Here is a 27,251-nt window from a genome sequence, read left to right on the forward strand (position 1 = left end):
GTGCTGGTGGCGGGGTAGCGGCGGTGCGTGTGACGAGGTCGAGGCGCAGTGTGGGGGCTATCTTTCGGCCCATGTGCTCGCCCTCCCGCACGCCGTGCGCCCATGTTGATCAATCAATCACCATGATGACGGCGTCCCCCGCGACGACGCCCTGTACAGTCAGGCAGTTGTGTCAGACGGGCGTGTCAGACGACTGTAACAAGGTTGTGCTGGCGTCACTCGACCTCCGTTGACCGGGCCTAAGTCGTAGGAACCGGACAATGGGCTCACATCGATGCAATACTGTTCGTCGTTGTCGAGTCGCGACTCGCGGCGTGTCGGTGCCACACGGCGCACCGCGCGCCAGTAGGTCCCTGCTAGGCCCGACACAAGGCCGAAGCGGCGCGGCCTGAGCGAATGGCAAGGGTGTCGATATCCGCTGTGCCCTGCTCGGGACTGACCGCAGCGGGGGTGCCGTGGTGGGTCCACAGCGGGTGGGTGTTGCGTCGTGATAAGCCCTTGCATGGCGGATACGCCACGAGCCAATAGGAATCCCCCTGCACTCTTATCTATCGCCACGGATGGGTATCTCGAAACGGAGACTAGTCACTCGGTGACCCTGAGCGCCACTGACCCAGAATGGATTCGCGGCGGCGGCGGCACAGCGGGCTCTGCGTGCGTCCAGTCCCTCTTCGTCGCTGCATGCGCATGTGGCCCCTCGAGGCCTGGCGGGGTGGCGGCGTCACGCTCCCAGCAATGATAAGTTGCGTCGCTGATAGCGCGCAGGGCCAATCACGTCGTCTGGGATCGCGGCACCCGAATGCGGGGTAGGCGATGTGCACCTCTCTGCCGGACGGACGGATATGGCGGCTGTCGTCGTTTGAGCTCTGGACCGCCAAGGGGGAGCCAAGGCGCACCCCCGCCGAGCAGCAGCCAACCACGCCCCGGCGCGACATCGCGGTCTGCACCGAAAGTGGCCGAGCAAGCGGCGCGGCGCGAGGGCGCTGCTGTATAGCCGTAGATTGACTCGTAGATTGATTCGTGGCGACGCGCCGCGACCACCCCACACCGCCGCCGCTATAAACGCCAGACACTTGTGTGTCACTCCCCCCCTTTCTCTCATCCTTCCACTCCTTCTCTCACAATGGTCAACGTCACATACGACGCCTCAAACGACCTCGTCGCGTACGCCGATGGCGCGCCGGTCGTGTACAACCTCGGCGACATTGCCTGGGGTGAGTGTGTCGCGATAGCGAATGTTGCTGTGATCGCGTGAGCAGACAACTGACTCTGCAGTCCTCGCATCCATGGCCCTCGTCTGGCTCATGATCCCCGGCGTCGGCCTCTTCTACTCTGGCCTGCTGCGCCGCAAAAACGCTCTTTCCATGATCTTCCTCTCGGTGGCCGGTATCGCCGTCGGCTCGTTCCAGTGGTTCTTCTGGGGCTTCTCGCTTGCCTTCTCCGAAACTGCCAACGTGTACGTAGCGCCCCCGCTCCGATTGCTTTGCCTGCACTTCCACTAACACCGCGCCAGCTTCATCGGTGATCTCAAGCACTTTGCCCTCATGAACGTCCTCGAGCAGCCCTCGGTCGGATCCTCGCGCATCCCCTCGATCGTCTTCTGCATCTACCAGTGCATGTTCGCCATCATCACCGTGGTCCTCGCCGTCGGTGGCTTTGCTGAACGCTCCCGCATCGGCCCCGTCATGGTCTTCATGTTCATCTGGCTCACCATTGTCTACTGCCCCATTGCGTGCTGGACCTGGAACCCCAACGGCTGGACCGCCAAGATGGGCGGCCTCGACTTTGCTGGCGGCACCCCCGTCCACATCTCGTCCGGCACCGCCGCGTTCGCCATCTCGCTCTACCTCGGCAAGCGTCGCGGCTACGGCACCGAGCGTCTCGCGTACAAGCCCCACAACACCGCCTTTGTCGTCCTCGGCACAGTCTTCCTCTGGTTCGGCTGGTTCGGCTTCAACGGCGGCTCGGCCCTCTCCGCCAACCTCCGCGCCGTCCAGGCCTGCATCGTCACCAACCTTGCCGCTTCCGTCGGTGGCATCACCTGGATGCTCTGGGACTACCGCCTCGAGCGCAAGTGGTCGGCCGTTGGTTTCTGCTCGGGCGCCATCTCGGGTCTTGTTGGTATCACCCCCGCTTCCGGTTTCGTTGGCGCCCCTGCCGCTGTCGCCATTGGTTTCCTCACCGCTACCGGTTGTAACTTTGCCACCAAGATCAAGTTCCTCGTCCGCGTCGACGACACGCTCGATGTGTTTGCGTCCCACGCCGTCGGCGGCTTCATTGGCTGCGTCTGCACTGGTCTCTTCACCCAGGCCTCGGTCGCTGGCTTTGATGGCTCGACCTCCATCCCCGGCGGTTGGTTCGACCACAACTGGGTCCAGCTTGGCAAGCAGATTGCCGACGGTCTCTCGGGCTTTGGCTGGTCGTTTGTCGTCACCACCATCATCCTCTGGGTGATGCACTTCATCCCCTTCCTCCGTCTCCGCTGTGACGAGGAGTCTGAGATTGTCGGCATCGACGACTCGATGCTCGGCGAGTGGGCCTACGACTACGTCGACGCCGACCCCGAGCTCAAGCCCCACAGCCGCGCCGACTACGTCCCCGGTGACGAGACTGCCCGCGGCCGCTCGCCTGCGCCCAAGGACCAGACCGAGACCGCGGTCGAGCCTACTCAGAGCGCAGAAGGCTCGCAGTCTTCAGGCGAGCCCGAGAAGACGGTTTGAGCGGCGCGCGAGTTGTAGATCACACATTACCCCACTGTTTAATAACCTGTCGTTTACACGAGGGTGTTGTCTCCCGGCTAGGCGGGCATGCATAGATTGACTGAACACTGGGCAAGGCGAGCCATCGCGCAACGATAGTGAGGGGTGCTCGAGCTGGTGGTCTACGACATGTCCGGGCCCTCTGCTGCGTCTCTCACCACTGACCACGCCTCTAAGCCTTCCTACCCCTTCAACGCCACACCGAGGTCTATGCATGAGCCTGAAGGCGCCGAGCACTGTCAGGGCGAATAGAAACTGTACCCCGCAGGCCCAAGCCTCACCCCCGCCGCCCCAAGCGCACCACTTCCTCTTACCCACCCAAACTTCCATGCATGGCACTGCAACGTATGCATTACATAGGAACCACGAGCGCATGCATGAGCCAGTCGGAAGTGCCCAAGTGCCACTTCAAGGGACAAACATGGGCCACGGTTAAGCTCTAGCCAGGGCTTGCCGGCACGCGCCAGGCAGACGAGTCAGGTGATGGCAGCCCAGCCAGGTAGAGCCAAGCCTGCGCAGCCGGGGCCTCGGCGGTCGGGTGGGCGGTTGGGTGGGGTGCTGCTGCTCAGCTACTTTTCACGCCGCCGCGAGCAGCGCTGTTTGTTGGGCAAACACTCCAAACAACATGACCACGACCACCACAACAGCACCAGCGCCGGCAGCGCCAATACGACGCGAGCACGGCGACGAAATCACGCTCGTGCCGACGCGCGCGTCCGCGTCTGGCGTGAGCGCCGCGCCGTCCAACAGCAACTTTTCGAGCTTCCGGGACCGCATGAGCCGCGCGCTGAGCCCCGGACGGGCACCCGACGAGTCGACACGGCAACGGTCACCCTCGGCTGGGTTCTGGCGTGAGTAGCTGCTAGCTGCTATCGGGCATGTTCATTGGTGCGAGGGTGTGGGGCCAACGGCTCAAGACGACGACGATAAGAAGGAGACGTCGTCGTCTGTTTGGCCCGGGGAACGGGGGGGGGGGGGGGACGCGGGTGCGCGACGCCAGCGTCGTCTCGCTGTGTCGTCTGCAAAGCCGACAAGCCCCGCTAGGGCAATGAGCGATTGGCGTTCGCGGGGATGATGTGCGCGCCGGCGCCGGGTGTGCTTATCTGCCTTGGGTGGTTTGCTTGCTCGCCTCTGCGCTGTTGGGTCGCGGGTCGGCTGCTGGTCGGCGGTGGGGAGTTGTCGCTTTTGGTGCGGTTTGACCGGGCGGCGGCCAATCACAGCAGGGCAAGAGATAGTGGTGGTCCATTGCGACCGATTTGGATCTGCAGCGGCGGACAATGGAGGGTGGGAGGTGGGCGAGCGATGCTTGACTGCTGCCTGCCTGCTTGTCACGCATGCACATGCTTGGAGGGGCTTGGCTCGTGGCCTGCACGACGAGAGCAAGAGTTGTCTCCCCCCGGAGCACCACTTGCATCATCACACCACTTGGCCACCACCACCACTAGCCAGCCCTCCGCGTCGGCCCAAACGCAACTTCCCATTCGCCCCCCTTTATTCCACCCACACCCACACCACTCCCATCGTCTCTCCTGCCCACTCCAATCTAGTACACTCCCAGCTACCCCCAGTTCGCCACCGCACACCACCTCTACCTACCTACAACCAACACCAACTCACACCCACAGGCACCATGAGTCAGGAGCGCGGTCGCGACCCGATCGTCTCGACTGGCCGCGGCGGCGCCGGCAACCTCGTGCGCGAGAGCAGCGTCGGCCCCGACAGCGGCGTGGCCGATGAGCGTGGCCGCGAGTTCTCGCCCCGCCCTGTTGATCGCGTACGTGACACAACGGGCCTGACTGTTGTCAGCCGCTGACCCACTCCGCAGGCGATCCACGCAGGCCGTGGCGGCGCAGGCAACATTCGCTCGCCGTCCCGCGACCCCAAGCGCGACGCCATCAGCGAGGCCCAGGAGGACGCCCTGCAGGAGAAGCTTATCGCCGAGAGACGCGGCCGCGAGATGGACAAGCCGTTCTCGTCGGGCCGCGGTGGCGCGGGCAACATTTCCGACTCGCGTTCGCGCTCGCGCTCGGCGGTGCGCGGCGGCGCAGCTGGCGCAGCAAGCGACCGGGGAGCCCGTGACGAGTCGCGCTCGCGCTCGCGGATGCGCGACTCGATCGGCCCCGTGCACTCTGGCCGCGGCGGCTACGGCAACATTCTCGAGGAGGGACACGAGGAGGACCCGAGCAAGCGCGTCCAGGAGGCGCTGTACGAGAAGGCCGTCAAGGCCAAGTATGACGAGGAGGACTCGCACCACCAGTGAGTGGGGGAAGTGGATTGAGCTTGGGCCCGAACAGGTTTCTGACAATTGCCCCAGACGCCCGATTGGCCGCGGAGGAGCCGGCAGCGTCGGACAGACGTTTGAGCCTGTCGACCTCTCGACGCTGACCATTGAGGAGCGTGAGGCGCACCAGAAGCTTGCGGCAGCCGAGGGGCAGACGCGTATTCGCTCTGGTGGGCGCGGGTGAGTCAACCGAGAACACTGCGTGGCGCAGTCTGACACACACACAGCGGCGCGGGCAATATGCACGCTGTGTCGACCGACGACCGCGGGCGCGGCTCGAGCAGCAACGGCGGCGGCGTGTTTGGCAGCATGCTGCGCTCGCTCAGCCGCGCGGCGGGCCGCGACTCGTCGCAACAAGCTGCGCGCTAGTACAAGCCGAGCGAGCACATTGCACCACATTGTATGGGCGCTGCAGCCAGCCACGCTGCAGCTACCACTGTTCCGTTCCTTTTGAGATGTAGATATCCTAGTTGTGCTGGTTAGGTTCGGCATGTGTCATACTTGCATGAACGTAATGATATGGCGGGGCGGTGGGGCTGGTGGCAAAGAACAAGGGGAGAGAACAAACAACAGGAGATGGTCGTTGAGTAGTGGTGCCGTGCGTAGTTGCGAGTTGGGTGGAGGAGGAAGATGAGTTGTGGACTGTGGACCCTGAGGCCACAGGCAACAACGAACACTCAACTGGTCCTCGCTCGACTCGTCCCTCCTACCACCGAGTCTCATCCACCCTCCGCCGCCAACCAACCCACCCACACCCAACATGGCAGAAGAAGAGTGGGCCGACCCGCTGATAATAGACCAAGAGCTGGACACGGACGTGCTGCTGAAGGCGCTGGGGAATGTCGACAAGGTATGCCTCTCCTCCTGGCCCAGTCGCCAGCTCACACCCCCGCCCACAGGAAATCCCAAACCTCCTCCTCGACGTCAAACCAGTCATCGCGCACCTCGTCTCGCTGGACAGCAGCACCGCGGAGGAGGAGGCTGCGGGGATGGCGGCGCGCGACGCGGTGGAGCGGTATATGCGGAATTTGGATGTGAGTCGAGCCCGCGCGCAGCGTGGGCGAGCGGCACTGAGCTGGTGGGTGGGCTGGGCTGGGTGGCGTAGACGACGGCGAGGGGCTGGGGATGCTGCCCGACATGTGCAGAAGGGAGCCACATGACCTTGCTCGCCGTCTCCGCCGACCAAGACCCCGCCAGCCAGCCGCCAGCTCGCGTTCGCGCTCCGAGCTCACGGTCGCGCTGACGCCCGCCGCAGAACATCCAAGTCATCCTCCGCCAAGCCGTCTACTTCCTGCGCGAGACGCGCGCCGCGCCCTCCGTGCTCCGCCCACCAGCGATAGACGGCATCCCGCGCCCCCTGGCCGCGACGCTCGCGCAGCCGGCCACCTCGACGAGCGTCTCCAGCGGCGGCGGCGAGACGGCGCTCGGGCTGTACGCTGCGCGCACCGAGGTTGCCGCTCTGAGGGAGATGTTGGCCGCGGCTAAGGCTCTGAGGGCTGAGGAGGCGGGGAAGGCGCAGGGTGAGGGGGATGGGGATGGCCTTGAGGTTGACGCCGAGCCATGAGCCGGCGGGACGCCGCTACTCCTTCTACGCTCCTTCACACCCCTTCCACTGTAGACTACACTGTACCACTATGCAGCATCACGACACCACTATGCAGCCGCAGCACGACCCCGCTCTACGGCGCGTTCGCCACGCCCCCCGCCCTCTAATAACATAGATTACATCGAATTCAGGGCCAAAGCTATTGAAGGTGACAACAGGCTATAGCCGCTCGAGGAAAAGGGGTATTGCGAATAGCGAGAGCGAAAAACGAAGGGGTGAACGAAGGTGCTGCGGGGGGGCGGCTAGGCGGCCACCGCGCACAGAGTGTCGCTAAAGACAGCAACAGAGGCCTCGCGCTTACGAGCGCTCGCCGCGGAGACGGCGGGCGAGCTGGAGGTCCTTGGGCTGGATGGTGACACGCTTGGCGTGGATGGCCGCAAGGTTGGTGTCCTCGAAGAGCGAGACGAGGTAGGCCTCGGCAGCCTCCTGGAGGGCACCAATGGCCGACGACTGGAAGCGGAGGTCGGTCTTGAAGTCCTGGGCAATCTCACGGACGAGACGCTGGAAGGGGAGCTTGCGGATGAGGAGCTCGGTCGACCTGGGTGGGTGTGTGAGTGGTGTGCGCGAGGAACAGAGTGGAAGGGGGCGTGCTCACTTCTGGTAACGACGAATCTCACGAAGAGCGACGGTACCGGGGCGGTAACGGTGGGGCTTCTTGACACCGCCGGTAGCGGCCGAGGGAGCCGACTTGCGGGCGGCCTTGGCAGCGACTGTTGTTGTTGTGGTGGGGTATTATTGTTGTGGGTGGAGGTGAGGTGGAGGTAGAGGTGGACGGTGGCGGGGGAAGGTCGTGGAACAATGCGAGCGGGATGGGAGCGGCGACGAGGGCAAGCACGGAGAGGAAGAGTCGAGTCAGCTCGGAAGCGACGCACAACAACAAGCAGTAGAAAAAAACTCACGCTGCTTACGGGGCGCCTTGCCACCGGTGGACTTGCGGGCGGTTTGCTGTAGACATGTTAGTATGTGCGGGATGGTTGGCGATGATGGGGAGAAAGCGGTGTCGAGGCGAGGTTGGTTGTCGCCGTCACCACCTGCTGCGGTGGTGGGGCTGGGGGGTGGGGCAGGGGCTGGGGAAACGTGCTTGGATCCCTCTGGGGCTCGGGTGGCGACAGCGCCGAGCACTGCCTATGCATGCTGTGCGCAATGTATGCGCCGCTGCCCCAGCTCGCCATCCCGCATGCATGCATGGGTGGATGCATGGATGGTGTTGTGTGCGGGGTTGTTGCATGGCTCGGCATGCTTGGCGGCGAGAGAGGCGGTGGGGTGGTGGTGTGTTGTGTGCATGTTTGCTACACCTCTTCCCTCGTCTTCCTCTGCAAAGTGGTTGTGGATTCATGAATCTCTTACTGACCTTGGTACGGGCTGTGGAAAGAGGGTATGTCAGCGCCCGTGTCCTTTTCGGGCTCGGCGAGCCGCCGCCGTCGTCGCCGCCGGTTTTCACTCACCCATGGTTGCTGTGGTTGGTGGTTAGAGGTGGATGGGTGTCGAGGACGGTGTTTGTGGTGATGAGTTAGTGTGAGAAAGAGAGATGTTGGTGGGTGCTGTCGTCGTTGATGAGCAGAACGGGGGGGTTGGGGGGGGGGGACGAGTCGTTTCTTTTCGTGCTGTGCCACGGTATATTGGTTGGACGGCGGGGGGGTGGGGGGCAAGTCGACGGGGACGGGTTGGTGGGTAACGGGGCCGGCGGCTGGCTGGTGCGCACGTAGACGAACAAGCGTAGGTGGGGGGTGTGGCCGGCCGGGTGGTCGGGGGAGGGGGTGGGTCGGGGGCGCAGATGTGCGCCGAGCCTGCCCGCACCGCACGCACGGCTGGCAGGCAGCGTCGTCGCTCGTGGCTCCTCGGGACAAGGCCACGCCCACGCTGGCTTGCTGGCTTGGTGGCACAGCCGACGAGACAGGAAGGCTGGGCGGGGGGGAGGGGCCGTCAGACGGCGTTAGCGGGATTATTTTTCAGAGCGATCATTTCTTTCCGCCAAGTCGCGCAGAGTTGACGCCGCAGGCTATGGTCACACGTCACCTCATCAGGCAAGACTGCCTCGACTGTTTGTCGTGTTTACCGTGTTGATTTCGGCCGTCTGGCTTGGGCAAGCAGGCAGCTATTACATACTGGGATGCATGGTGGCGAGGAGCCCAACTACCCCCTGGTGCGAACGACCTCGCCGATCCCACCCCATACTCGACCGTTGTCGCACGGTCGAGCGGTGCCGAGGCCGACGAGTGCTTTCAGAGGCGCCACGCTTGTCAACAACGGCTCTTCCCACCGTTCCACCCAATCCACAACACCCCCTGATACGCAACTCTGCCACGTCGCTCTAAACATACATCACTATACACTACCTCCAATATCTCGGCGCTATGCATACAAAACAGCAAACACAATCGTCGCCGAGCAAGAAAAGAATCAATGGCGAGGAATGGTGGAACTCGCCGATCGGGGTATCGGGGTCTGATGGCCACGTGGGGTGGCGTTTGATTCCCGGTACCTGAGAATCGGCCTTGCACTTCTGGGGCCTCGAACCCTCGAGTCACCGATAATCTAGAGTGCGACGTGACAAGTTTGTGCACATTTGTGCTGTACGTGCTGTGCGTGCTCGCGCCTCGCTCATCGCCTTCGCATGGAGACATGGGAAATTACGCGTTGCACCACCTGTTGCCCCAGGTGTCGGTTGCTGGCCATCCGTTGGCTCCGACGCCGTCGTTCTTCATGTTATTCTTTCCAATGTACGCGTAGCTCTCGTTGGCGTTGAAGTTGCGGTGCGGGCAGTAGAACTGGAGCGATGGCGGGCACGTGCGATCAACCGCCGTACACGTCGAGATGCATGGCTGCAGTTCGTTGTAGTCGGTCGCGTAGGCCGGGAACGGGTCGGGGTTGCGCCTGCTGCTGTTGGTTCGGGGTACAACGAACGGGCTGTCCGGGCCGTTGGGGTCGGCGTCCACAAAGTCGGGTGGGTTGTTGGACGCACACTGGGGCACAACGATGCGGCACAGCCAGTCACGGTACGCCATGTAGCAGTCGAGGCAGGTCGAGCTCCACGAGTATCGGTCTCGCCCGCACGCCATGGACATGAGCGAGACTTCGAACCCTTGGAGGTTCTCTTCCAGGACTTGAGCAAAAGCGTCTGGGATTGCACTGAGGGCATCGCCGCTCGCATTCAATGGGGCGACGGGTGATGCGTAGCCGATTCCTGGGCACATCGCATTGGGAAGCACAATTGGGCAGGCGAACGTGGCTGAGAGTGTCAGTTGGCATCCTCATGAGCCTCGCAACTCACCCTCCTTGGTGGCGAACCACGACGGCTCGCTCTTGATAAACGTGTCCTGCTCCACCATCCACGCCGTGTAGTTGGTCTCTGGCTGCAGGCCCTGGAAGAAGCCCCAATACCTGAAGCCGTCCGAGTTCTCGACATTCATCCACTGCGTGCCCGAGCTTGTGGCATTGAGCACCGTGAGGTTGTGGTCGCGCACTACCTTGTCGATCGCAGCGATCGAGTTGCCCAGCCCCACGGATACGGGCGACAAGGTCGTCGGGAGGATGACGAATCTCGTGTTCTTGGTCACCGTGTCCGCCTCGTCCCATTGCGGGAGATCCACCTCGGCCTTGGGCAGCGAGTAGTTTGGGAACAGCGGCTCGGCGATCGACTCGTGCAGCAGCACTGGCGAGAATAACAGCACTGAGCTCTGCGTCGTATCGCCCAGCAACGGCGTCTCGGCCGACATTCCAGGAATGCCCGTCGAGTTGTCATCTACGACTTGTCAGTCACGAAACACGCCAAGCACGCACAAGTGTCCGACACGAGGACAAACACCTCGACGTTGCCATCGCTGATCGCTGACGGGCTGAGCGTAATGTCGTCTTGGATACCGCGCCCGATAAGAATACTGGGCTTGACGCTCGGCGCATTGGGGTCAAACTTCTGGGTATGAAAGTCGAGCCCATATGTCCAGTTGCCGAACCCCTGGTCCCATGAGATCTCCCATGCGTCGTGGTCCCCATCGCGGCGGTTCCAGTCTCCAAGCCAAGTGCCGCCGCTCGCCGGATCGTCCTTGGCCTTGTCGATCACGTAGTCGTATCCCGCGCCTCCGTCCTCGCTGCCGGTGGACACAAAGACACGCGGGAGCTCGGAGGTGTTGGAGCCAAGCGACGCAATGTTGAACACGACCGAGAGCGCGTTGAGGCCCTGTGGAAACTGCACCACCACAGCGGGGTGCGTCCGGTTCAAGGGAGGTAGCGTAAAGTTTGAATGCAGTTCCGTGACGTTCAGCGTCGGCGCGGCCGCAGGCGCAGAGCCTGTCGGGGTTGGTGCTGGCGCTACGGCGCTCGACGCGGTCGATGCGTGTGATGCCGAGCTCCCAGACTGGCTGTGGCTCCCGCTCTCCGAGGCGGTGGCTGACGAGTGGGTCGACTGGGTCTCTGATTGACTTGACGACTCTTGCGCTGCCGCCTCGGGCGCCAAAACGGCCAGGAGCAAGGCGACGAGGCCGACTGTTCGGAGCAGCGACGAGGCGACTGGTATTCTTGGCGACACTGATGCCCTCTTGCTCGAAGGCCCCGCTTCCATGGTTGCCTGTTTTGATGATGATGATGATAATGCCATAATGGCCATTCTTATGACCGAGACATGTCGTGTTGTTGATATTGTCGAGACTGTCGCCGTGTATGATATGGGTTGCAGCAAGGAGCGTACGCCGACACTGTATCCTTTTGCCATTTGCTGCAGCGTCTTGGCTTGCTGGCTGCACATCACTTGCGCGTCATCAGGAAAGGGGAGTGAGAGCCTGGATAGTGAGGCTGACAACAGGAAATAGCCCCAGTTTCAGGCTCATTTTTGGCCCGCTGGCCCCGTGTGGTGTCTCTCTCTGTCTGTCCCGGCCGGCTAGCGGGGCCAACTTGGATGCTCGATCTCACTTGTTGCCATTCCACTCTCGTACTCGCTGCTCGCTGCCTCGACCAAAGCACGCATCCAACAACAACAATCAGTCTCAACCCCTTGCGGCCACTTTTGGGCGATCAACAGCACGCTCAAGACGTCACACTAGGCACCACAGACACTTGTACGCTTCTATCCCATCAGCCAGTGTGCGCCAAAGCTCGTGTGACGCCGCCAGAGTGCGAAGCAACCGCCGACGCCCCGCCCCCCTCACCAGCGCCGCCATCCAACCACCAACCGACAACTCGCACACTCGGTATCCCGACCATCCCGACCGGCGCGCACAACCCGACACGTTACGTCGTCGGTGCACGCCTTCTGTGCTTCGCCCCCTATCCTCTGCCCCTCTCCACACACCAATCTCGTCATCATGCCGCAGACACACAAGCCTCGGCGAAATACCACACTCTACCTCCCGCCCCCGGCCCCTCGCTCCGACCAGGCCGGCTCATCGTCGTCACCGGACAAGGCGCCGGTGAACACGCCGTCCCTCGATGTCCTGCTTATGGCGCAGCAGATTGCCCACTCTCGCGGCCACACGTTTGACATTGAGTCCTTCCTCCTTCCAGAGCAGCGGGAAGAGTATCTCGCCTATTTGTGCCAGGAGGGGAGCAGCGGCGAGCCAGAGGCCGACGCCGAGGCGGTCGAGGTGGTCGAGGCAGTCGAGGTGGTGGAGAACGGGACGCCAGAAGCCGATAGGACCGAGGAGCCACGGCCGGGGAGTGAAGAGACTGAACAGCCCGGTCCGCGTGAGCCGGTGACTCCACCGCCAGCGAAACGCATCAAGACGGGCTCGCACAGCAACACACCACTGGCGCAGGTGTATTGGAAGCAGCGACTGGACAGGCTCGCGCTCGCAGGTCGCGGAAGATCAATGACCCCCCGGTCATCGACACCCCGCGCGTCGGTCAAGCCAGAACCCGAGGAGCCTGGAACGCCATCAACGCCGGCGCCACATACGCCAACCCATCATGGCAAGCACAAGGGCGAGCAGCTGCCTCTCACACCGGCCGAGAAGGCCAGCATTCAGGAGTCGGCATCGTACTGGTGAGTGGGACGATGAGTTGTTTGAGATCGGGCTGACATTTGCAGGAACCACCTCCTCGTGCAGGCTCGCTCCGATCGCGGACCACAATGGGACTATAACACCCAGATGCTCCTCTTCGACCGCCAGTCACAGGACTACTACTCGCATGGCCAGCCACCACCTGCGACTCCTCCCCCACCATCCCCCAAGCGTCTCCCGCCCGTCGAGGCCGCACCCCCCGCGCCAGCGACAACGGCTGCGGCGCCGGCCGCCGCAACGACTCCTTCGGCCAAGCCTCTGGACAAGCTTCCTAATGGCGCTCCCGCAGCAGGGCCGAATGGTGAGTCGTCTGCCACCCCAGCCGCACCAGCCGTTGCACGAGCTACAACGCCTGCTCCAGTCGCTGCGCCAGCGCCGACCCCCGCGGCTGCCACAACACCAGCAGCGTCGGCCAACCCGCTCCCTGGCGGCTTCCCGCGCCCCGGTTCGGCGCAGTCGCCCGCGGCCCCGAGCCCAAGTGGAGGAGGACCACAGCGGTTCCCCTTCACCCAGCCGTCTCCATCGCCGTCGACGCCGCATGCGCCGACCCCAACAGCCCAGTTCCCGCCCAACTTTGCGCAGTCACCAGCCGGCACGCCAGGCTTGAACCCGTCCCATTTACCACCTAGCCCGGCTCACTCCAACTCGCCTGCTCCACCAATGCCAGGACAGCTGCCCCAGCAGCCGCAGCAAATCCCACCGCACATGCTGCCGCCGCACATCCGTCTCGCGCAGGCACAGGCGCAAGCGCAGGCGCAGGCCCAAGCCCAGGTGCAAGCCCAGGCTCTGGCGCTGGCACAAGCAGGTGGCGACCAGGGTGGTGGTGGTGGCGGGCCAGGAGGACCAGGTGGCTTCCACCTCAACCCCGCCATGCTGCAGATGCCCCAGGGCCAGAACCAATTTGGCGGCTTGCCAGGCGGTATCAACCCCATGGCGCTGATGGGTGGAGGAGGTGGAATGCCCGGTGGTGTGCCCGGCATGCCAGGTGGAGTTCCTGGTATGGGTGGCGGACCAGGAGGACCGCCATTCGGACCTCCAGGCCAAGGACCCAGTCCCATGCTCGCTCGCGGCGGTGCTGGGCCGATGCTCGCCGGAGCTTGGGGTGAGAACAACTTCACATCATGACGTGTGGTCAAAAGTCGCGGCGCATCGGTCGTTGTTGGCACTTTGCATGCACTTGTACAACCTCATCATGATCACGAAACTACATTGCAGCGGTACAAGGGACCGAGCCGCTGACACGTAACGATGAGGAGAATGCGGGAAACTAACTGGTACTTGTATGAGGAGCTGACCTAGGCGACATCGACGTTCTTGAGTCTACACCCAGGTGGAGGCAGAGGCGAATGACTTTTGAGCTAGGGCGAAGAACTTGGCTTGGAGGATGGCAGGATAGCGAACCCTGTTCGTCAGCGGTGTCTGACTCCATGCACTCACAACTGGCAGAGAGCCTGCTCATTACTCTCGGCGTTGACAATATCGCGGGCAATTTTCATTGCCTTGCTCTTGCCGCCAATGCTCTTGTTCTGCGGTGTTAGTCTCCTCCACACTTCGACACCTACGTCGACCACCATGCACATCTGGCGACAGATGAGCACCTTGCGCTCAGCCGGAGACTTGGATGCGAGGTCCTGCGTCCAGTCAGGCGAGCCAGGAGGATCAGGGCGTGGAGCCTTGACCACACCCAGGTTCTTGAGGAGGGCATCACCGTCAGGGCCTTTAAGGATGTTGACAATGCCCTCTGCCGACATCGAGCTCAGTGCTGGTAGGCTCAACTTGTCGACTGCCACTGTCACCGGCTTGGAGGGTTCCACCCTGGGGGCCGCAGATGCTGGCCTCACGTCCATCTTGACCTCAATCTTCGGGCTCTCCTCTGGTGGAGGGGGCATCGACTGAGTCTTGGAATCCTCCTCGTTCTTCTCTGGTGACACTGGGGTCGGCTTGTGCTCAGTCTGGTGGTGACGAGCGAGCATCTTCTTGGCGGTTCCGTAGTGAGTCACAAGCAGGGCCTTGCTTTCGAGGCATCGCTCGAGATCACCATTCTGGAACGATGCCTTCATGATAGCCATGATGGTGCCAGCATCCGTGGGATCGATACGAGCGATCTCTGCCCTCAGTCGGGCATCGAGCTCAGCGGGGCTTCGCTTGGGCTGGGGCACCTTGTCGCCATTGTTCTTCTTCATGACGGCACCCTCGATGGAACCGTCCTTGGATTGCTTGCGGTTTCGGTTGGTCTCACCGAGAAGAGGCAAGGGCGGGCGAGGCGAACCGAAACGACCACCACGCGGAGAGCCCATAGCCGTCTGGGGCATAGTCAGACTTCAGTACACCCGGCTATCTCGTACGTACAATGTTGTGCGAGTCGGGAGTAGTTGCATTGGCACTGAAGCGCCTGTTCGGCTTCGGGCCAGCCCCCTTGCGATGCTGATGGTACTGAACAGTGATGCGCTGGCTGCCGAACTGAGTGTTGTTCATCTTCTCCAAGGCGTGAGCGGCTGTTGGGTAAGTACACATCAAAGTCACACTCTCACCTTCCGCCGCCGTCATGAAGGCAACAAAGCCGAACCCACGAGACCTGCCCTGGTCGTCGCGCATCACCCGCGCATTCGTAACTCGACCTAACTGTGCCAATGTCAGTTTGCTGTGAGGCGGTTTTCACCTCACCTGGTTGAACATCTCGCCTAGGTAGTGCCCGCTGATGTCACTGTCCAAGTTCTAACTCTGTCAGCTTTGTGAAAGAGTATTAGACCTTACCTTAACCAGGAGGTTGCAGAAGTCAATCTGCCCATATGGGCGAGATGGCCCGCTGGTGCCGGCTTGGACGTACTGACCTGCGCCGTGTGGAACAACGGTTCCGTCGTCCGCCACAACACTGAAGCGATTCCCCGCGTCGACGAAATCGGTAGTCCAGGCTCGCGACATGACTGTCCCACCATTCTTGCCAGAGTTCCTTCCACCTGGAAGATGCCGATTACCCCCCTTGGGAGTCATCCAGGCCCTCTCGTGTGGACTTCCGAATGGTGGGGTACGTAGCGGGGGCGGCGACATTGGCAACTTCGGCCCAGCCAGCTTGTTGTGTCTCGCCCATGGCACCGAGGAGTTTGTGGCGGAGGGTGGAGGAGAAGGTGGAATGAAGGCTACACCTTGAAGCACTTGAGGAGGCAGGGCTTGGCCTGAACCAGGAGCAAAGTCTCCTGGGTGGCGCACGAACTGCATTCCGTTGAAAAGACGAGGGTCTCCAATTTGCCCATAGTGTTGATCGAGGACTTGGCCATCATCGTGATACACTGCCGGCAGAGGAGGAGGAAAGGGTGATGGGTAAGGGCTCGGGAAGTGGCTGAGCGTCGGGAACGGCGGAGCTGGGGAGGGCGGCCCGTGGGCCCAACTGTGGAAAGGAACCATGTGTCCAATCTCGCCAGCAGGCAGGACCACAGGGGTGCCGAAGTGGGGGGAAAATGGAGCGACAGGCAGTGGGACTTGGTGTGACGGGACGCTCTGTGGTGACGGCTGCGGTGGGGACGGGGCGGGCTGCTGCACCAGCATCTCCTGTGGCAGAGGAGGTGGCGGTCCAAAGGGAGTCCCAGCAGGCATCGGTGGCAGCGGCGGTCCAAAGTGGTCGTTGGGATAAGCCTCGACCGCGGTTGGGGCCATCGCAATATAGGAAGGGTCCTTGCGCACATCGCTGGATCTGTCAGATACAACAGTGCACGACGTCAGCCAACTCACATGAGCCAGCCCTCGATTAGAAGGCCCTTCACTTGAAACTCATTCTCAAACTTAGTTGCCTCGTCGTCGTGCCAGAAGTCGACTTTGGCCCTCCAGCGCACGTCACCGTCAATGTGCTCAGGAAGATCGCGGGGGCGGCTGACCTCAAGAGTCACAGACACCTCCCTGATCGCTCCCCAGGGGCGAATGAGATCGTAAACTTGACCTTCAGTTGGGAGTGTAGGCTGAGCCGACCCAGCCAGGCGCAGCGGGCGGATGAAGCGAGGTGTGGCAGTTGACTCGGGGAGCGCGGCTGGCCATGGGAAGGGTGACACCAGGATGCGGAGGTGCCCAGCCAGGTATGGGTGGTGGTGAAGCAGGCTGAGTGCTTTCTCGGCTGGACCAAGTTAGTGTTTTGGACCAGCTAGCCACAAAATTCATCCTCACCTTCATGCAGATGATGGAACTGGAGAGTGCCTACGACGTCAGACTGTTCGCTTGCGCTGGTCACTCACCATTCCGAGGCATCCAGTCATAGTACACGTCTGGCCACACGCGCTCATTGTAGGGGACAGCGTCGTGGATGTTGACCGAGACCGAGGTGATCCCGTCCCTCTGGAGTACATCGATTAGATCGTTCTCGTGCACACCCGGGGGAATTGCACTGAGGAAGATTATGGGCTGCCCCTAAGACTTGTAAGCAAAGGGGTCTATACTAAGCCGACGAGCTTACGATGAATGGGTGAGGGCGAGACATTGTGCTCTGATCGATTACCGGCGACGGCTGGTCCCGGTAGTTGACAGGAGGAAGGGATGGGTACGGGGTGTAGCTATTGACCATTGGGAATGGAGTGGCTACCTGCCAGTCAAGCGGGGGGGACGGCCCGTTGCCGCTGGGCAGGACAGGCGGAGAGCCTTGAAAGGTGATGCCGAGGGAAGACGGCATTGCCTGCTGCACCGCAGGGAACACATTGTGCGGCGCGGGGGGAAGAGGTGCAGGAGGGGCGACCGGGAGATAGGGAACTTCTGGGGTGGCGACATGCGAACTGCCTGCATCGGCCTTGGGGTGGGTGGAAGCAGGTGAGAGGGGGGCTTGGTCAGGCTCGCCCTCGGCCTCAGAAGGAGAGCTCGAGGTGTCAGAGTGGTGAGGGGCGGTGGGGAGCAGGTCGCGGTCGGTTGGGGCAGGAGACGCGGCCATCGTGCAGTGTTCAAGTGTTGCTGTTGGAGGAGGGTACTCCCAAGTACGCTGACGCTTGGGGGCAAGGTAAGACTGATTAAGGCTGACAGGTGAGGAGGGGGAGCAAACTCACTGTAGTCTACCCAAGAAGTCAAAAGACAGCCATGAAACGGGTGGACCTAGGTAGCGAGCAGTAACGCCCGGTGTGTAGGCACTCGCCTGTGGGGCGAGGGTAGATGGTGGGTGGGGGGTACAGTGGTACAAGGCCAATGATGTTGAACAGGGGGGAGGGAAGAGAGTGAGTGATGAAGTAGAGTTGAGTGAAGGAAGGAAGACGAGACTATTTGAGTGTGGGGTGACTGGACCAGAGCGCGCGTGTGTGTGTGGGATGTATCAGTCGTCGTCACGCTTGAGTGATGGGCGATGAAGGAGGCGGCGGCGGCGGCGGCTGGCGGCGCGCGCGACACGGTCAGATGATAGGACGTGTGGAGAAACTGCGACGCGTGGACCTGCAAAGTGGAGGGGGAGGGGGGAAGAGAGAGAGAGACAGAGAGACTGGCGGCGGCGGCGGCGGGGGGCGAGGCGAGAGAGGCAACAGAAGTAAGTAGCGGTCGGCGACGCCCCTCGTCGTCGTCGTTGCCGCCGTCGCTGGTGAGCACGGGCCCACCCTGGACGACTCCTCGCGCCTCGCGCCTCGCCGCCCACCCTCCTCGACGCACAGATCGCCAGACGAAAACAGACACACACACGCATGGCACTCGCACTCTGCCGAGCGACGCACGGGCGCACGAGCCACCAAAGTCAGTCTTCCTCGCGTCCTCGCGACAACGGCGTGTCAGCCGTCAGCCAGCCAGATCAGCAACACACGCAAACCCTGGTGCCGCCTAATCTCGTATTGTCACAGTCGAATAGTCAAGACGAGTATGTGAGTAGCATCAAGTCAACATCAACGCAGCTAGGTCACAAGTGGTCATGATATCATCCGATTGCTCACTGCAGCGCCGCCGCCGGGTCGGATACAACCTCGACCCGAGTGAGCTTGGCGCGCCTGCCCGTCAGGACGGCGACTGACCTACCGCCCAGGGGCCGCCGCCGTCCCCGCCTCCGCGGCGTGTGTCGATCCGTTTCAGCGTTGGGCGTCAGTTGTGCAGCGGGCGGTCAACAGAGCACAGTGTAGGCGTCACAAGCAACGAAACGTTGTTCACATCCCGGTTTCAAGCAAGCTGGATCGTGGGCAGTCACTCTCACTGTGCTGCGCAGCGCCCGAATACAGCGGGACAAGCTTAAGCCTTGTAAAGAGAGCACGACGTGGTTATTCTGGCCCACCCAGCCCAGGGCCCAGGGACTCGGTACCCAACTTGTTTCAGACGGCCTCTGTCTGGAGGGCGCAGGCATGGCGTGTTGGTGGAGAGTTGCTGGCTGTCGGTCGGTCGGTTGCCTCCGCCCGCCCCGCCCTTCCTTTGGAATCAGTGGCTGCCAGCAGCCGCAGCGCAGCAAATAGGGTTTTGTAGGGCCCAGGGACAACCTGGTGGCCATGATTCACAACTGAAGAATGAGATGACTGCTTGACCCTGATATACTCCATGACTCCCTGCTGGTGAATGCCGACATTGTGCCTTGGGCACAAAATGAACATCAATAGGCGGACGCGCGCCACGAGGCAGTCCGCATTAGACTTCTCACGCAAACGTACTCGGGTAGAGCATGTTTCGGCATCGTAAGCTTGCCTGTGAGTACTCTTGTCCCCCTTACGCCCCCCCCTTTGCCGCCCCGTGTTTGCCCAGAAGGCGGCTGTAGAGGAGGAGGCGCTGGCGTATTGGCCACACACGGCGATCCATTGTAGGACAGGCTGGATAGACTGGGTAGCCGTAATCCTGTGACTGGGGTAGCGGGCACGTTCTACGCGTCGAGCTGGCATGGTGCCTTCGTCGGCCGCTAGATCGCCCGCCCACCAGCCATGCCCAGCAATCGCGGCCACCCCAGTCAATTGACATGGACGACCAAGTTTATGGAACCACACATTTCCACACCACCACACCACACAAACGATGCTGAGACCAAACAGAATACTGCTCGTCGTGTCGGCCTTCCTCGTCCTCTACGTCTTCCACGTCGCCTTCACTTCCGGCAGCAGCTCGAACCCCAAGGCCGACGCGTCCACCCACCGCGCGCGTGTCAAACGACAGCAGAAGACATTGTCCGCCTTGACCGACCAAAAGCCAAAGCACCAGCCGCACCCTCTCGCGACCTCGCACCAGGAGTTTGACTACGCCGACGTCGAGGTGGACGCCGCCGGCAACTTTGAGTTCATCCCCTCCAAGCACAGACAGCACCCCATCGACCTCCTCGTCGCCCGCGCAAAGGAGCACGTCAGAGCCATCGAGAAGCGCATCAACACGATCACCGACGTCAAGGACGCCGCTGTCGACTATGAGCGCGAGTTCAAGATGAAGCCCCCTCGTGGGTTTGACAGGTGGTGAGCAGGTGGCGCTGGTGCCGGTGACGCCGTGGCGGTGACTGACGGACGGTGCAGGTACAAGTTCACGCAGCGCGCGGTGCCCAGAAACGTCGGCGCTGCCTCCATGTACCCGCTTGCGCACAAGCCATTCGAGCAGTTCCTCTCGCTGTCGCCCAAGGAGGTGCGCAAGCGCATTACCGCCAATGCGGTCAAGGGTGGTCACTTCACCATCACCTTCGTCCCCGATGGCCAGGGTGACAAGGGGACGGCTTGCCCCGAGGACGGCGAGTGGCTGCCCGAGGACTGGCACGAGCGCGGACGTGGACGCATGAAGATCGGAGGTAACATGGCCTGGAAGTGGCGCTGCAAGTACGTGCATCTGTTTGGGGCGAGCTGACGGCCCAGCAACACTATCACGCTTCTTGCGCCCCTGCTGCCCAAGTTCCCGGACGAGATGTTCAGCATGAACCCACCGTTCATGATGGTATTCAACTCACACGACGGCCCCAATGGCATGGTGCAGTAGGTTGATGACGCATGAGCCAGCGCTGACGCCCAAGCCGCTCGTTCCAGGAGCGTTCCGAGGCGCTGGGAAGGACGGGCAAGGGTGAGGATTTCATGTGGCTCGGCGGGCGGCGCGCACTGACGCTTGCAGTGTGGCAGGACGGCCAGCTGAACAACGCCGAGAGCGCGATGCGCAACACGAACGGGTGGCAGTGGGTGTGCCCTGACAACACACCTCTGAAGGATTCGGCGATCGACCTTGTGCTCAACGATGAGCTGCAGCCCAAGAAGCGATCGCAGGGTGCTTCGAAGAAGTTTGTCGCCGACTTTTACAAGAGCACAGACATCTGTCACAACCCACAGTTCCGCGAGCTTGTGAGTGGGCGGCGGTGCCACGCGGTGTATGGTCCTGACGCAACCCCCAGCACGCCTTTGCCCTCAAGGACGAGCGGATCTACAACAGCCCTCTGTCGCCGGTCGTCTCGGTCTGCAGGGTGGGTCCCTTGACGTAGGGCATTACGCTGACCCCGCAGACACTGCGCAACTCGGACTTGGCAGGCATCCCCCTGGATGCTGTCTATCGTGAGTAACAGGCAACTGCGGATGTCTTGGCACCACGCTGACCCTACCAAAGAGAACCCTCCCTTCCTCGAGTGGGAGAAGAAGACGGACCCGCGGTTATTCTGGGTGCGTCGTCGTCGTCGTCGTCGTCGTCGTCGTCGTGGTGCAAGCGTGTGCGCGTGCAGAGCTAACCTCCCCTACAGCGCGGCTCGGCGACCGGTATCTCGCAGAACAAGGACACACCGTGGCGCAAGTCGCAGCGCCAGCGGTTGCACTACTTTGCCAACAACAAGACGGAGGCGAGCGCGCCGATCCTCGTCGGCCGCAGCTCGGGGCCTGTTGTGGAGGAATACCCTGTCAAGCAGATGGTGGACGAGTGGTTTGACATTGGGCTGGCGGGCCAGCCGCACCAGGTGGGTTGGGGGACCAGAGCATGGCTAACCCGCAGTGCAGCGTCGAGGACGGCTCGTGTGACGAGGTGGCGAGAGAGTTTGAGTGGCGCGAGCCTGTTCGTGGCGACAAGGCGTTGTTGTAAGTTGAATGGTATGGCCGTGACGCTGACTGGCAGGTACAAGTATGTGATCGACGTTGACGGCAACGGTTGGAGCTCGCGTTTCCGCCGCCTGTTGTCTGGCAACAATGTCGTGTTCAAGAGCACTGCCTTCCCCGAGTGGTTCAACGACTTCCTCGTGCCGTGGTACCACTACGTGCCGATCCAGCCCGACTACAGCGACGTGTTTGATATCATGGCCTACTTCCGCGGCGCGCCGGACGGTTCGACGTCGGGGCGCGATGACGTGGCCAAGGAGATCTCAAAGAACGCCATGGACTTTGTGCACAACCACTGGAGGTGAGTCGGAGGTGTGTGACGCCACTAACATCCCCAGGGTATCCGACATGCACGCCTACTTCTTCCTCGTGGTGCTCGAGTACTGGCGCATGTTCTCCGAGGACCGCGAGTGGGCGTCGTACAGTGCATAGGGTGTGGCGTGTATGTGTGGGATTATAGGCATAGAGTGTATGAAGTCAAGCAGCATTGCATAGAGAGCAGAGTGTCGCCCGGCCACACCGGACATGGCATGCCTGGCACCATGTGGGGCACCCGACCCACTCGGTGTGGAGGTGGTCGACGCGAAAGTTGATCGGGCAGTCGCGTCTATTCTCGACTTTGACTTGACTCTCTTCACTGCTCACACCCCACCAACACAATGACAGCCGTGCGGATATCCTACGACGCGCTGCTCACCAACCCGAGCAGCGTGCACGAGTCCATCAGCGCGGCGTTCGGCTCGGCAAAAGGCTCCCTGGGAGCAATCTTCATCACCGGTGCGGCCCACTCCCCTCCCCCAGCTGCACTAACCTCCAGACCTGCCCGACACCTTCCCAGCCCAGCGTGCGCGCCTCTTCCACCTCGCCCACGTACTCGGAAACCTGCCACCCAGCGTCCGCGAGTCCCTCTCCCGTCCGCACACGGCATACTCCTTCGGCTGGAGCCACGGTAAAGAAGTGATGAACGGCAAGGCGGACACCCAAAAGGGGAGCTACTATGCCAATCCGCTCCTCGACTATCCCGACGTCAGCGACGCACAAAGAGAAGCTCACCCGGAGTATTACGCTGGGAATGTTTGGCCTGATGGCGTGGCCGGGCTGGAGGAGTTCGAGAGCGCGTTCAAGGAGCTTGGGGCGTTCGTGGCGAGTGTCGGCGTTGCGCTGGCCCGCGCGTGCGAGGAGTTTGGTGCGTACGGGTCTGGAGGAAGCTCGTGCGAGCTAGCTGACGCTCGCTCGCTCGCCAGTCGCAGTCCCCGACCGCTCCATCGCGCAGATCATCACCGACTCAAAAGCCAACAAGGCCCGCCTGCTGCACTACTACCCCTCCGCGGCGTCGAGCCACGCCGACAGCCTGTGCGGGACGCACCTCGACCATTCTTTGCTGACGGGGCTCTGCTCGGCAATGTATCTGAACGCAGCGGGCGACCCCGTGCCGCCGCCGTCGCCAGACGCAGGGCTGTACATCTTCCCCCGCGGCGGCGGGGACGCGGTGCAGGTCAAGATCCCAGCAGACTGCCTCGCGTTCCAGATGGGCGAGGCGCTCGAGCTGCTGACGGGCGGTAAGCTTGCCGCGACGCCGCACTTTGTTAGCGGTGGTTCTGGCGCCGAGGACGTGTCCCGTGAGAACTTTGCCTTCTTCCTCCAGTGAGTCATGGCCAGTTTGTGCACTCACGCCCGCCAGACCCGACGTCGACGATGTCATCGGTCCCGACGGCGAGACGTTTGGCCAGTTCACCAAGCGCGTCCTCCAGCGCCACTACTCGGACCTCGGCAAGTAGCCCAGCCCAACCTCCATATACTGCAATGCTTCATGCTACGCTACGCTTATGATTGACTACTATGCCGTGCTAGCTGTGCTGCTTTCCGTTTTTCACCCAGTCCCCACTCAGTCCTCGCTCACGTCTCCAAACTCAAAGATGCCGAGGCGGTCCGCCTTGGCTCCCTCGGTGGCTGAGAGTTAGCACCGTTGCGATGGGCCTAACTCACCCTGGTTGATCTTGGCCACAATCTGCGGGTACGCGCCGAGGTAGCGGAGCGACTTGTCAAGAGTACCGAGACCTGGTGGGTTAGCATATATTCGATACTCTGCGACCCACCCTCGCGAACAAGGTCCGCATTGATGCAAGCAAGCGGATCCGACGCCGCGTTGGGGTCGGACGGGTCAATAAGACGCAGGTGGAGCAGGTTGCCCTCGCGCTGGTCAATGTTGGCAACGAGCTTGCGGCCAACGGCAATCTCGCTGAAGAAGCGCCACGCCTCGCCACCGTACTCGCTGCTGCGGGGGAGAATCTTGACAAACGACAGGCGCGCCTCCTGGGCCTGGCCAGGCAGAGCCTTGAACTTGGCGTCAAGGGGACGCAGGCGCGAGAAGGGCACAGTCTCCTCGTTGCCGTAGTCGATGAAGTAGACCTGCGCCTCCTTCTTCAGCGCGCTCGAGCGCTTGACACGAGCACGGTACCACCGGTCGTCCTCGGTGAACTTGGCAGACACAATGTCGCCAGTCTTGGGGCTGAAACCAGCAGGGGCCGCGTTGGCGGGACTGCGGTGATGCAACGAGAAGTCGGACATGAGCTTCTCGAGCGACGCGGCGCTCTTGTCGTCGAGGATTTGAACCGAGAACGAGAAGGGGTCGGTCTCGCGGACGGCCGAGACGACCACGTCAAGGTATTGGGGGGGCAGGGCCACAGCAGCCTTGTCATCGGCAGCGGCAGCAGCGGCTGCTGCTTCCTCGCCAGAGTAGTTCGACCAGATCTGGGGAGTTAGCTTCAGTAACGACACATTAACCCACACCACGGTTGGCCGCCTTGGCCTCCTCCTCCGCAGCCTGGAGCTCAGCGCCAAAGGGGAGCTGCTTGGCGGAGAACTCGTGGACGTTGGCGAGACCGGCGCGAACGAGCTCGACGGCAACGTTGGCACCGCCAGCGTACAGAGCACCAACGAAACCACCCTGCTTGTCGGTGCTGTCAAAGGCAATCTCGACATCACGCTGGAGGTAGCGCGAAGCAAACTTGTACGACTCGGGACCGTACGGCTCCGACTTCTCGTTGGTGCCGGCACGGGCAGTACGAGGCGCGCGGATGCCAGCGAGCACGAAAGTGATCTTGGCGTTCTCCTTGGGCAGGAGAAGCTTGAAGCGCGAGCCCGACGCGACAAAGTCGACAACAGCAGCGTGCTTGCCAGCGCGCTTCCACGAGGGGAGGTACTGAGCAGCGCGGCTGCCGCTCTCCGACGCGTCGACAATGCGAGGAAGGGTCACCTCCTTGGTGGAGTGGATACCGCGGGTCTCGGTCGTCGCGGTCTGCTCAGCAATGATGAGCTTGTCGAGCTCGGCCGAGCGGTCCTCGTCGTCACGGCGGTGGCGGAGAACGGTAGCCAGGCCCTTTTCGATGAGTTGCTCCGCGATGTTGCTCTTCTGGCCGCCGTAGGTGATGGTGACGCACTCGCGCTCCTCGTACTCGCCGTCCTTGGGCTTAACGTAGTCGACGAGGACGTGCACGACCTTGCCGACGAGGCGCTTGCGAAGGAACCTGATGAGGTTAGTTGTACATGCGCGAAAAACCTCACTCCTTGGCCTCAGCGGCGTAGTACGTGTTCTTGGCGTCAGAGCCGCGGGGGCCGCGAACAGAGGCGAGCTGCACGCGGCGCTCCTTCTCGCTCTTGTCGTCCTTGGCAACAATGCTGAGCTGGTCAGAGCCCCAGACACGGACGACCGTCGCGTCAAAGGCCTGGCCCTTGGTCGTGTGAGCGGCGCCGCCCGAGGCAGCAGCAGCACCGTTTCCAGTAGCCGCGGTAGCAACGCCGGTCCACAGGCCGATGTGCTTGGCCTTGGCAGAGCGCTCGGCCGCGCGAAGCTTGTCGAGGCCGCCGTAAGGGGCCAGGATACCGGCGTGCCACTGTGATGTCAGGAAGGAAGGCTACAGCGTCACTTACGTCGATGACCTTGGCAAGACCAGCGGCCGCGAGGAAGTCGGCAATGTGACCGTTGGGGTGGATACTGTGCTTGTCAGCTCCAAAAGTTCGACAATGTAGCTGACTCACGCCTGGCCGATAATAAAGCTGGCACCGGCTGTGGGAGCAGGGAGCTGGCCGCCAGGCGTGGGGCCGGCAAGAGGAGAAGCACCAAGGGACACGGGCGCGGAGAGAAGGCGGACCTTGATCAGGCGCTGGAGGAGACGGACCTCGGTGAAGAACTTGGCCTCTTCTCCCCACGGCTCGGCACCGCTGACCTCGCCGTCACGCTGGGCACCGGCACGGGGGCTCTTGGCGCCGGCAACGACAAGGTTGACGAACTGGTGGTTCGCGTCGTCGAGGAGCAGGCGCACGCGCAGCTCGGTACCGTTACGGACCTGCTCAACAATAGCTGGGCGTCAGCTCATGGTCCATGTCGACGAGCTCACCGTCAAGCTCCTTGTCCTTGTGCTCGGCGATGAAGGCGAGGGGGTCCGCGGGCATCTGGAAGGCGACGGTGCGCTGCTGCATTGTCAGCGCGCCCGCACACAAGTCCAATACGCACAGTCTCGGGCTCAGCAGACCAGACACCGCGACCGGCAGCCTCGGCCTCAGCCTGGGCGTTACGCAGGTCCTCGGAGGCCTTGTCGGCGTCGCGGAGCTTGGCCCAGCCGGCCGACACGACGAGCTTGGCGACGTCCTGCGGCGGCTGGCCGGGGCCAGCGGGCGCCGAGAGCACCGTCGCGAACTCGCCACCCGAGGGAAGAGAGTGCGTGATCGTAAAGGCAACCTCCTTGCCCACGAGGAGGGTGCGGAGGTACTCGCGGGCAGGGAAGGCGAAGGCCTGGGTGTAAGCTGCGATCTGCGAGAGATGCCCTTCCAGCTTACCTCGTCATCGCGGGTAGCCGTACCAACACGCGGCGAAGTGAGTCCGGCAAGGTGCAGAACGCTGCTGTCAGCTCAGCAACTACATAGTAGCTCACCGCTCCTTGGCAGGCTGGCCCTTGGCGGGCGCCTCCTTGGGTCGCACGATCAGCGTGTCGCCAGACAGCACGGCTGTGGGTGTGAGCGGGGGCGGTGAGGGAGGGAAGCTGCCGGCGGTGCGATGCAGCGCCTGTACGGTATACTACTCCGGCTGGCTGCATCGCTACGGCCTGTAAAGGTTCTGGGGCGAGACGTACACTTGACAATCTGAGGGGTCAGCAGCTGCACACGACCACAGGCGCTCGTCTAGCTGGACTCACCGCGCGCGTGGACATTATGAAAGAGACCGACGAGTCCGAAGACTGAGATGTAAGAGCGAGGGGGGTGAGGCTGGGGGAGGGAGACGGGGTGTGTAGAGACGAGAGGTGGTGGTCGTTGTTGCTGTTATTTCTCGGTCATGTCAGTCGCGCTGGAGTGGCTGCACGCTGGCCACGACCACTGCCGCGCCGCGTCCCTGCTGGCTGGCGGACTGGCGTGCTCGCGAGATCCAATCCCCCGCGGGGTAAATCACGTGATTGTTGTAATCCCGAAGTTGCTAAACCAATTACAAAAATGGTCGTCGCGTTCCCTGAAATGAATGGCGTATTGCCAGACGATTGGAACCGACTCGACGACGACAACAAGTGACGACGGCGGGCGGTGCGACCGGGACGGCGGGCGTCGATCCCTCTACTCATCATCACTCGACTTGGCAAGAACATTAACTGCTACTACACTTCTCCAGCA

General features: G+C 62.3%; 11 protein-coding genes across 11 annotated transcripts; 7 read left to right on the plus strand and 4 right to left on the minus strand.

Annotated features, from left to right (window-relative positions):
- Window positions 1-1,043: 1,043 nt before the first annotated feature.
- Window positions 1,044-2,827, plus strand: amt1_1 (Ammonium transporter 1). Its single transcript, XM_062775874.1, has 3 exons — window positions 1,044-1,214; window positions 1,276-1,456; window positions 1,514-2,827. The coding sequence occupies exons 1-3, from the start codon at window positions 1,124-1,126 to the stop codon at window positions 2,718-2,720; spliced, it is 1,479 nt and encodes a 492-aa protein (XP_062631858.1). The 5' UTR covers window positions 1,044-1,123; the 3' UTR covers window positions 2,721-2,827.
- Window positions 2,828-3,384: 557 nt separating this feature from the next.
- Window positions 3,385-3,618, plus strand: LOC62_07G009320 (uncharacterized protein; the record flags this gene model as incomplete). Its single annotated transcript, XM_062775875.1, has 1 exon — window positions 3,385-3,618. The coding sequence occupies one exon, from the start codon at window positions 3,385-3,387 to the stop codon at window positions 3,616-3,618; it is 234 nt and encodes a 77-aa protein (XP_062631859.1).
- Window positions 3,619-3,993: 375 nt separating this feature from the next.
- LOC62_07G009321 (uncharacterized protein) lies at window positions 3,994-5,566 on the plus strand. Its single transcript, XM_062775876.1, has 4 exons — window positions 3,994-4,533; window positions 4,585-5,015; window positions 5,074-5,220; window positions 5,268-5,566. The coding sequence occupies exons 1-4, from the start codon at window positions 4,390-4,392 to the stop codon at window positions 5,407-5,409; spliced, it is 864 nt and encodes a 287-aa protein (XP_062631860.1). The 5' UTR covers window positions 3,994-4,389; the 3' UTR covers window positions 5,410-5,566.
- A 234-nt stretch (window positions 5,567-5,800) lies between these two features.
- LOC62_07G009322 (uncharacterized protein) lies at window positions 5,801-6,604 on the plus strand (the record flags this gene model as incomplete). Its single annotated transcript, XM_062775877.1, has 3 exons — window positions 5,801-5,890; window positions 5,940-6,074; window positions 6,296-6,604. 3 exons carry the CDS (start codon window positions 5,801-5,803, stop codon window positions 6,602-6,604), a joined length of 534 nt encoding a protein of 177 aa, XP_062631861.1.
- A 182-nt stretch (window positions 6,605-6,786) lies between these two features.
- HHT1 (Histone H3) lies at window positions 6,787-7,779 on the minus strand (the record flags this gene model as incomplete). The annotated part of the gene is made up of 4 exons (XM_062775878.1): window positions 6,787-7,184; window positions 7,242-7,356; window positions 7,546-7,694; window positions 7,769-7,779. 4 exons carry the CDS (start codon window positions 7,777-7,779, stop codon window positions 6,944-6,946), a joined length of 516 nt encoding a protein of 171 aa, XP_062631862.1. The 3' UTR covers window positions 6,787-6,943.
- Window positions 7,780-8,951: 1,172 nt separating this feature from the next.
- MID1 (Stretch-activated cation channel MID1) lies at window positions 8,952-11,305 on the minus strand. The gene is made up of 3 exons (XM_062775879.1): window positions 10,427-11,305; window positions 9,918-10,388; window positions 8,952-9,875 (listed from the first exon to the last, which is right to left on the minus strand). Exons 1-3 carry the CDS (start codon window positions 11,247-11,249, stop codon window positions 9,277-9,279), a joined length of 1,893 nt encoding a protein of 630 aa, XP_062631863.1. The 5' UTR covers window positions 11,250-11,305; the 3' UTR covers window positions 8,952-9,276.
- A 268-nt stretch (window positions 11,306-11,573) lies between these two features.
- Window positions 11,574-13,829, plus strand: LOC62_07G009325 (uncharacterized protein). The gene is made up of 2 exons (XM_062775880.1): window positions 11,574-12,620; window positions 12,666-13,829. The coding sequence occupies exons 1-2, from the start codon at window positions 11,944-11,946 to the stop codon at window positions 13,762-13,764; spliced, it is 1,776 nt and encodes a 591-aa protein (XP_062631864.1). The 5' UTR covers window positions 11,574-11,943; the 3' UTR covers window positions 13,765-13,829.
- Window positions 13,830-13,959: 130 nt separating this feature from the next.
- Window positions 13,960-17,185, minus strand: pab1_1 (Polyadenylate-binding protein, cytoplasmic and nuclear; the record flags this gene model as incomplete). Its single annotated transcript, XM_062775881.1, has 10 exons — window positions 13,960-14,041; window positions 14,077-14,165; window positions 14,202-14,942; window positions 14,989-15,134; window positions 15,171-15,261; window positions 15,304-15,354; window positions 15,394-15,470; window positions 16,792-16,821; window positions 16,860-17,031; window positions 17,078-17,185. 10 exons carry the CDS (start codon window positions 17,183-17,185, stop codon window positions 13,960-13,962), a joined length of 1,587 nt encoding a protein of 528 aa, XP_062631865.1.
- A 2,384-nt stretch (window positions 17,186-19,569) lies between these two features.
- CXT1_5 (Beta-1,2-xylosyltransferase 1) lies at window positions 19,570-22,072 on the plus strand (the record flags this gene model as incomplete). The annotated part of the gene is made up of 11 exons (XM_062775882.1): window positions 19,570-19,997; window positions 20,055-20,348; window positions 20,385-20,501; window positions 20,540-20,858; window positions 20,909-20,977; window positions 21,017-21,065; window positions 21,118-21,170; window positions 21,248-21,457; window positions 21,493-21,575; window positions 21,613-21,894; window positions 21,932-22,072. 11 exons carry the CDS (start codon window positions 19,570-19,572, stop codon window positions 22,023-22,025), a joined length of 1,998 nt encoding a protein of 665 aa, XP_062631866.1. The 3' UTR covers window positions 22,026-22,072.
- Window positions 22,073-22,239: 167 nt separating this feature from the next.
- On the plus strand, window positions 22,240-23,382 carry LOC62_07G009328 (uncharacterized protein). The gene is made up of 4 exons (XM_062775883.1): window positions 22,240-22,370; window positions 22,411-22,779; window positions 22,838-23,237; window positions 23,275-23,382. The coding sequence occupies exons 1-4, from the start codon at window positions 22,253-22,255 to the stop codon at window positions 23,369-23,371; spliced, it is 984 nt and encodes a 327-aa protein (XP_062631867.1). The 5' UTR covers window positions 22,240-22,252; the 3' UTR covers window positions 23,372-23,382.
- A 17-nt stretch (window positions 23,383-23,399) lies between these two features.
- Snd1 (Nuclease domain-containing protein 1) lies at window positions 23,400-26,800 on the minus strand (the record flags this gene model as incomplete). The annotated part of the gene is made up of 13 exons (XM_062775884.1): window positions 23,400-23,543; window positions 23,580-23,651; window positions 23,690-24,344; window positions 24,382-25,120; window positions 25,158-25,486; window positions 25,524-25,587; window positions 25,632-25,953; window positions 25,991-26,066; window positions 26,107-26,385; window positions 26,430-26,490; window positions 26,525-26,597; window positions 26,723-26,732; window positions 26,786-26,800. The coding sequence occupies 13 exons, from the start codon at window positions 26,798-26,800 to the stop codon at window positions 23,479-23,481; spliced, it is 2,760 nt and encodes a 919-aa protein (XP_062631868.1). The 3' UTR covers window positions 23,400-23,478.
- Between the last annotated feature and the right edge of the window lie 451 nt (window positions 26,801-27,251).

This window comes from Vanrija pseudolonga, chromosome 7, assembly GCF_020906515.1.
Source record: "Vanrija pseudolonga chromosome 7, complete sequence".
Classification (NCBI taxonomy): Eukaryota; Fungi; Basidiomycota; class Tremellomycetes; order Trichosporonales; family Trichosporonaceae; genus Vanrija; species Vanrija pseudolonga.

Bases quoted from the DNA above. Each gene is read 5' to 3' on its own strand.
- amt1_1 (XM_062775874.1), top strand. From the start codon at position 1,124: ATGGTCAACGTCACATACGACGCCTCAAACGACCTCGTCGCGTACGCC. The intron at 1,215-1,275 runs GTGAGTGTGTCG...CTGACTCTGCAG, and splicing joins CCTCGGCGACATTGCCTGGG to TCCTCGCATCCATGGCCCTC. The intron at 1,457-1,513 runs GTACGTAGCGCC...ACACCGCGCCAG, and splicing joins TTCTCCGAAACTGCCAACGT to CTTCATCGGTGATCTCAAGC.
- LOC62_07G009321 (XM_062775876.1), top strand. From the start codon at position 4,390: ATGAGTCAGGAGCGCGGTCGCGACCCGATCGTCTCGACTGGCCGCGGC. The intron at 4,534-4,584 runs GTACGTGACACA...CCCACTCCGCAG, and splicing joins CGCCCCGCCCTGTTGATCGC to GCGATCCACGCAGGCCGTGG. The intron at 5,016-5,073 runs GTGAGTGGGGGA...CAATTGCCCCAG, and splicing joins GAGGAGGACTCGCACCACCA to ACGCCCGATTGGCCGCGGAG.
- MID1 (XM_062775879.1), bottom strand. From the start codon at position 11,249: ATGGCCATTATGGCATTATCATCATCATCATCAAAACAGGCAACCATG. The intron at 10,389-10,426 runs GTGCGTGCTTGG...GACAAGTCGTAG, and splicing joins TGTCCTCGTGTCGGACACTT to ATGACAACTCGACGGGCATT. The intron at 9,876-9,917 runs GTGAGTTGCGAG...TGACACTCTCAG, and splicing joins GTGGTTCGCCACCAAGGAGG to CCACGTTCGCCTGCCCAATT.
- LOC62_07G009325 (XM_062775880.1), top strand. From the start codon at position 11,944: ATGCCGCAGACACACAAGCCTCGGCGAAATACCACACTCTACCTCCCG. The intron at 12,621-12,665 runs GTGAGTGGGACG...TGACATTTGCAG, and splicing joins CAGGAGTCGGCATCGTACTG to GAACCACCTCCTCGTGCAGG.
- LOC62_07G009328 (XM_062775883.1), top strand. From the start codon at position 22,253: ATGACAGCCGTGCGGATATCCTACGACGCGCTGCTCACCAACCCGAGC. The intron at 22,780-22,837 runs GTGCGTACGGGT...CTCGCTCGCCAG, and splicing joins CCGCGCGTGCGAGGAGTTTG to TCGCAGTCCCCGACCGCTCC. The intron at 23,238-23,274 runs GTGAGTCATGGC...CACGCCCGCCAG, and splicing joins AACTTTGCCTTCTTCCTCCA to ACCCGACGTCGACGATGTCA.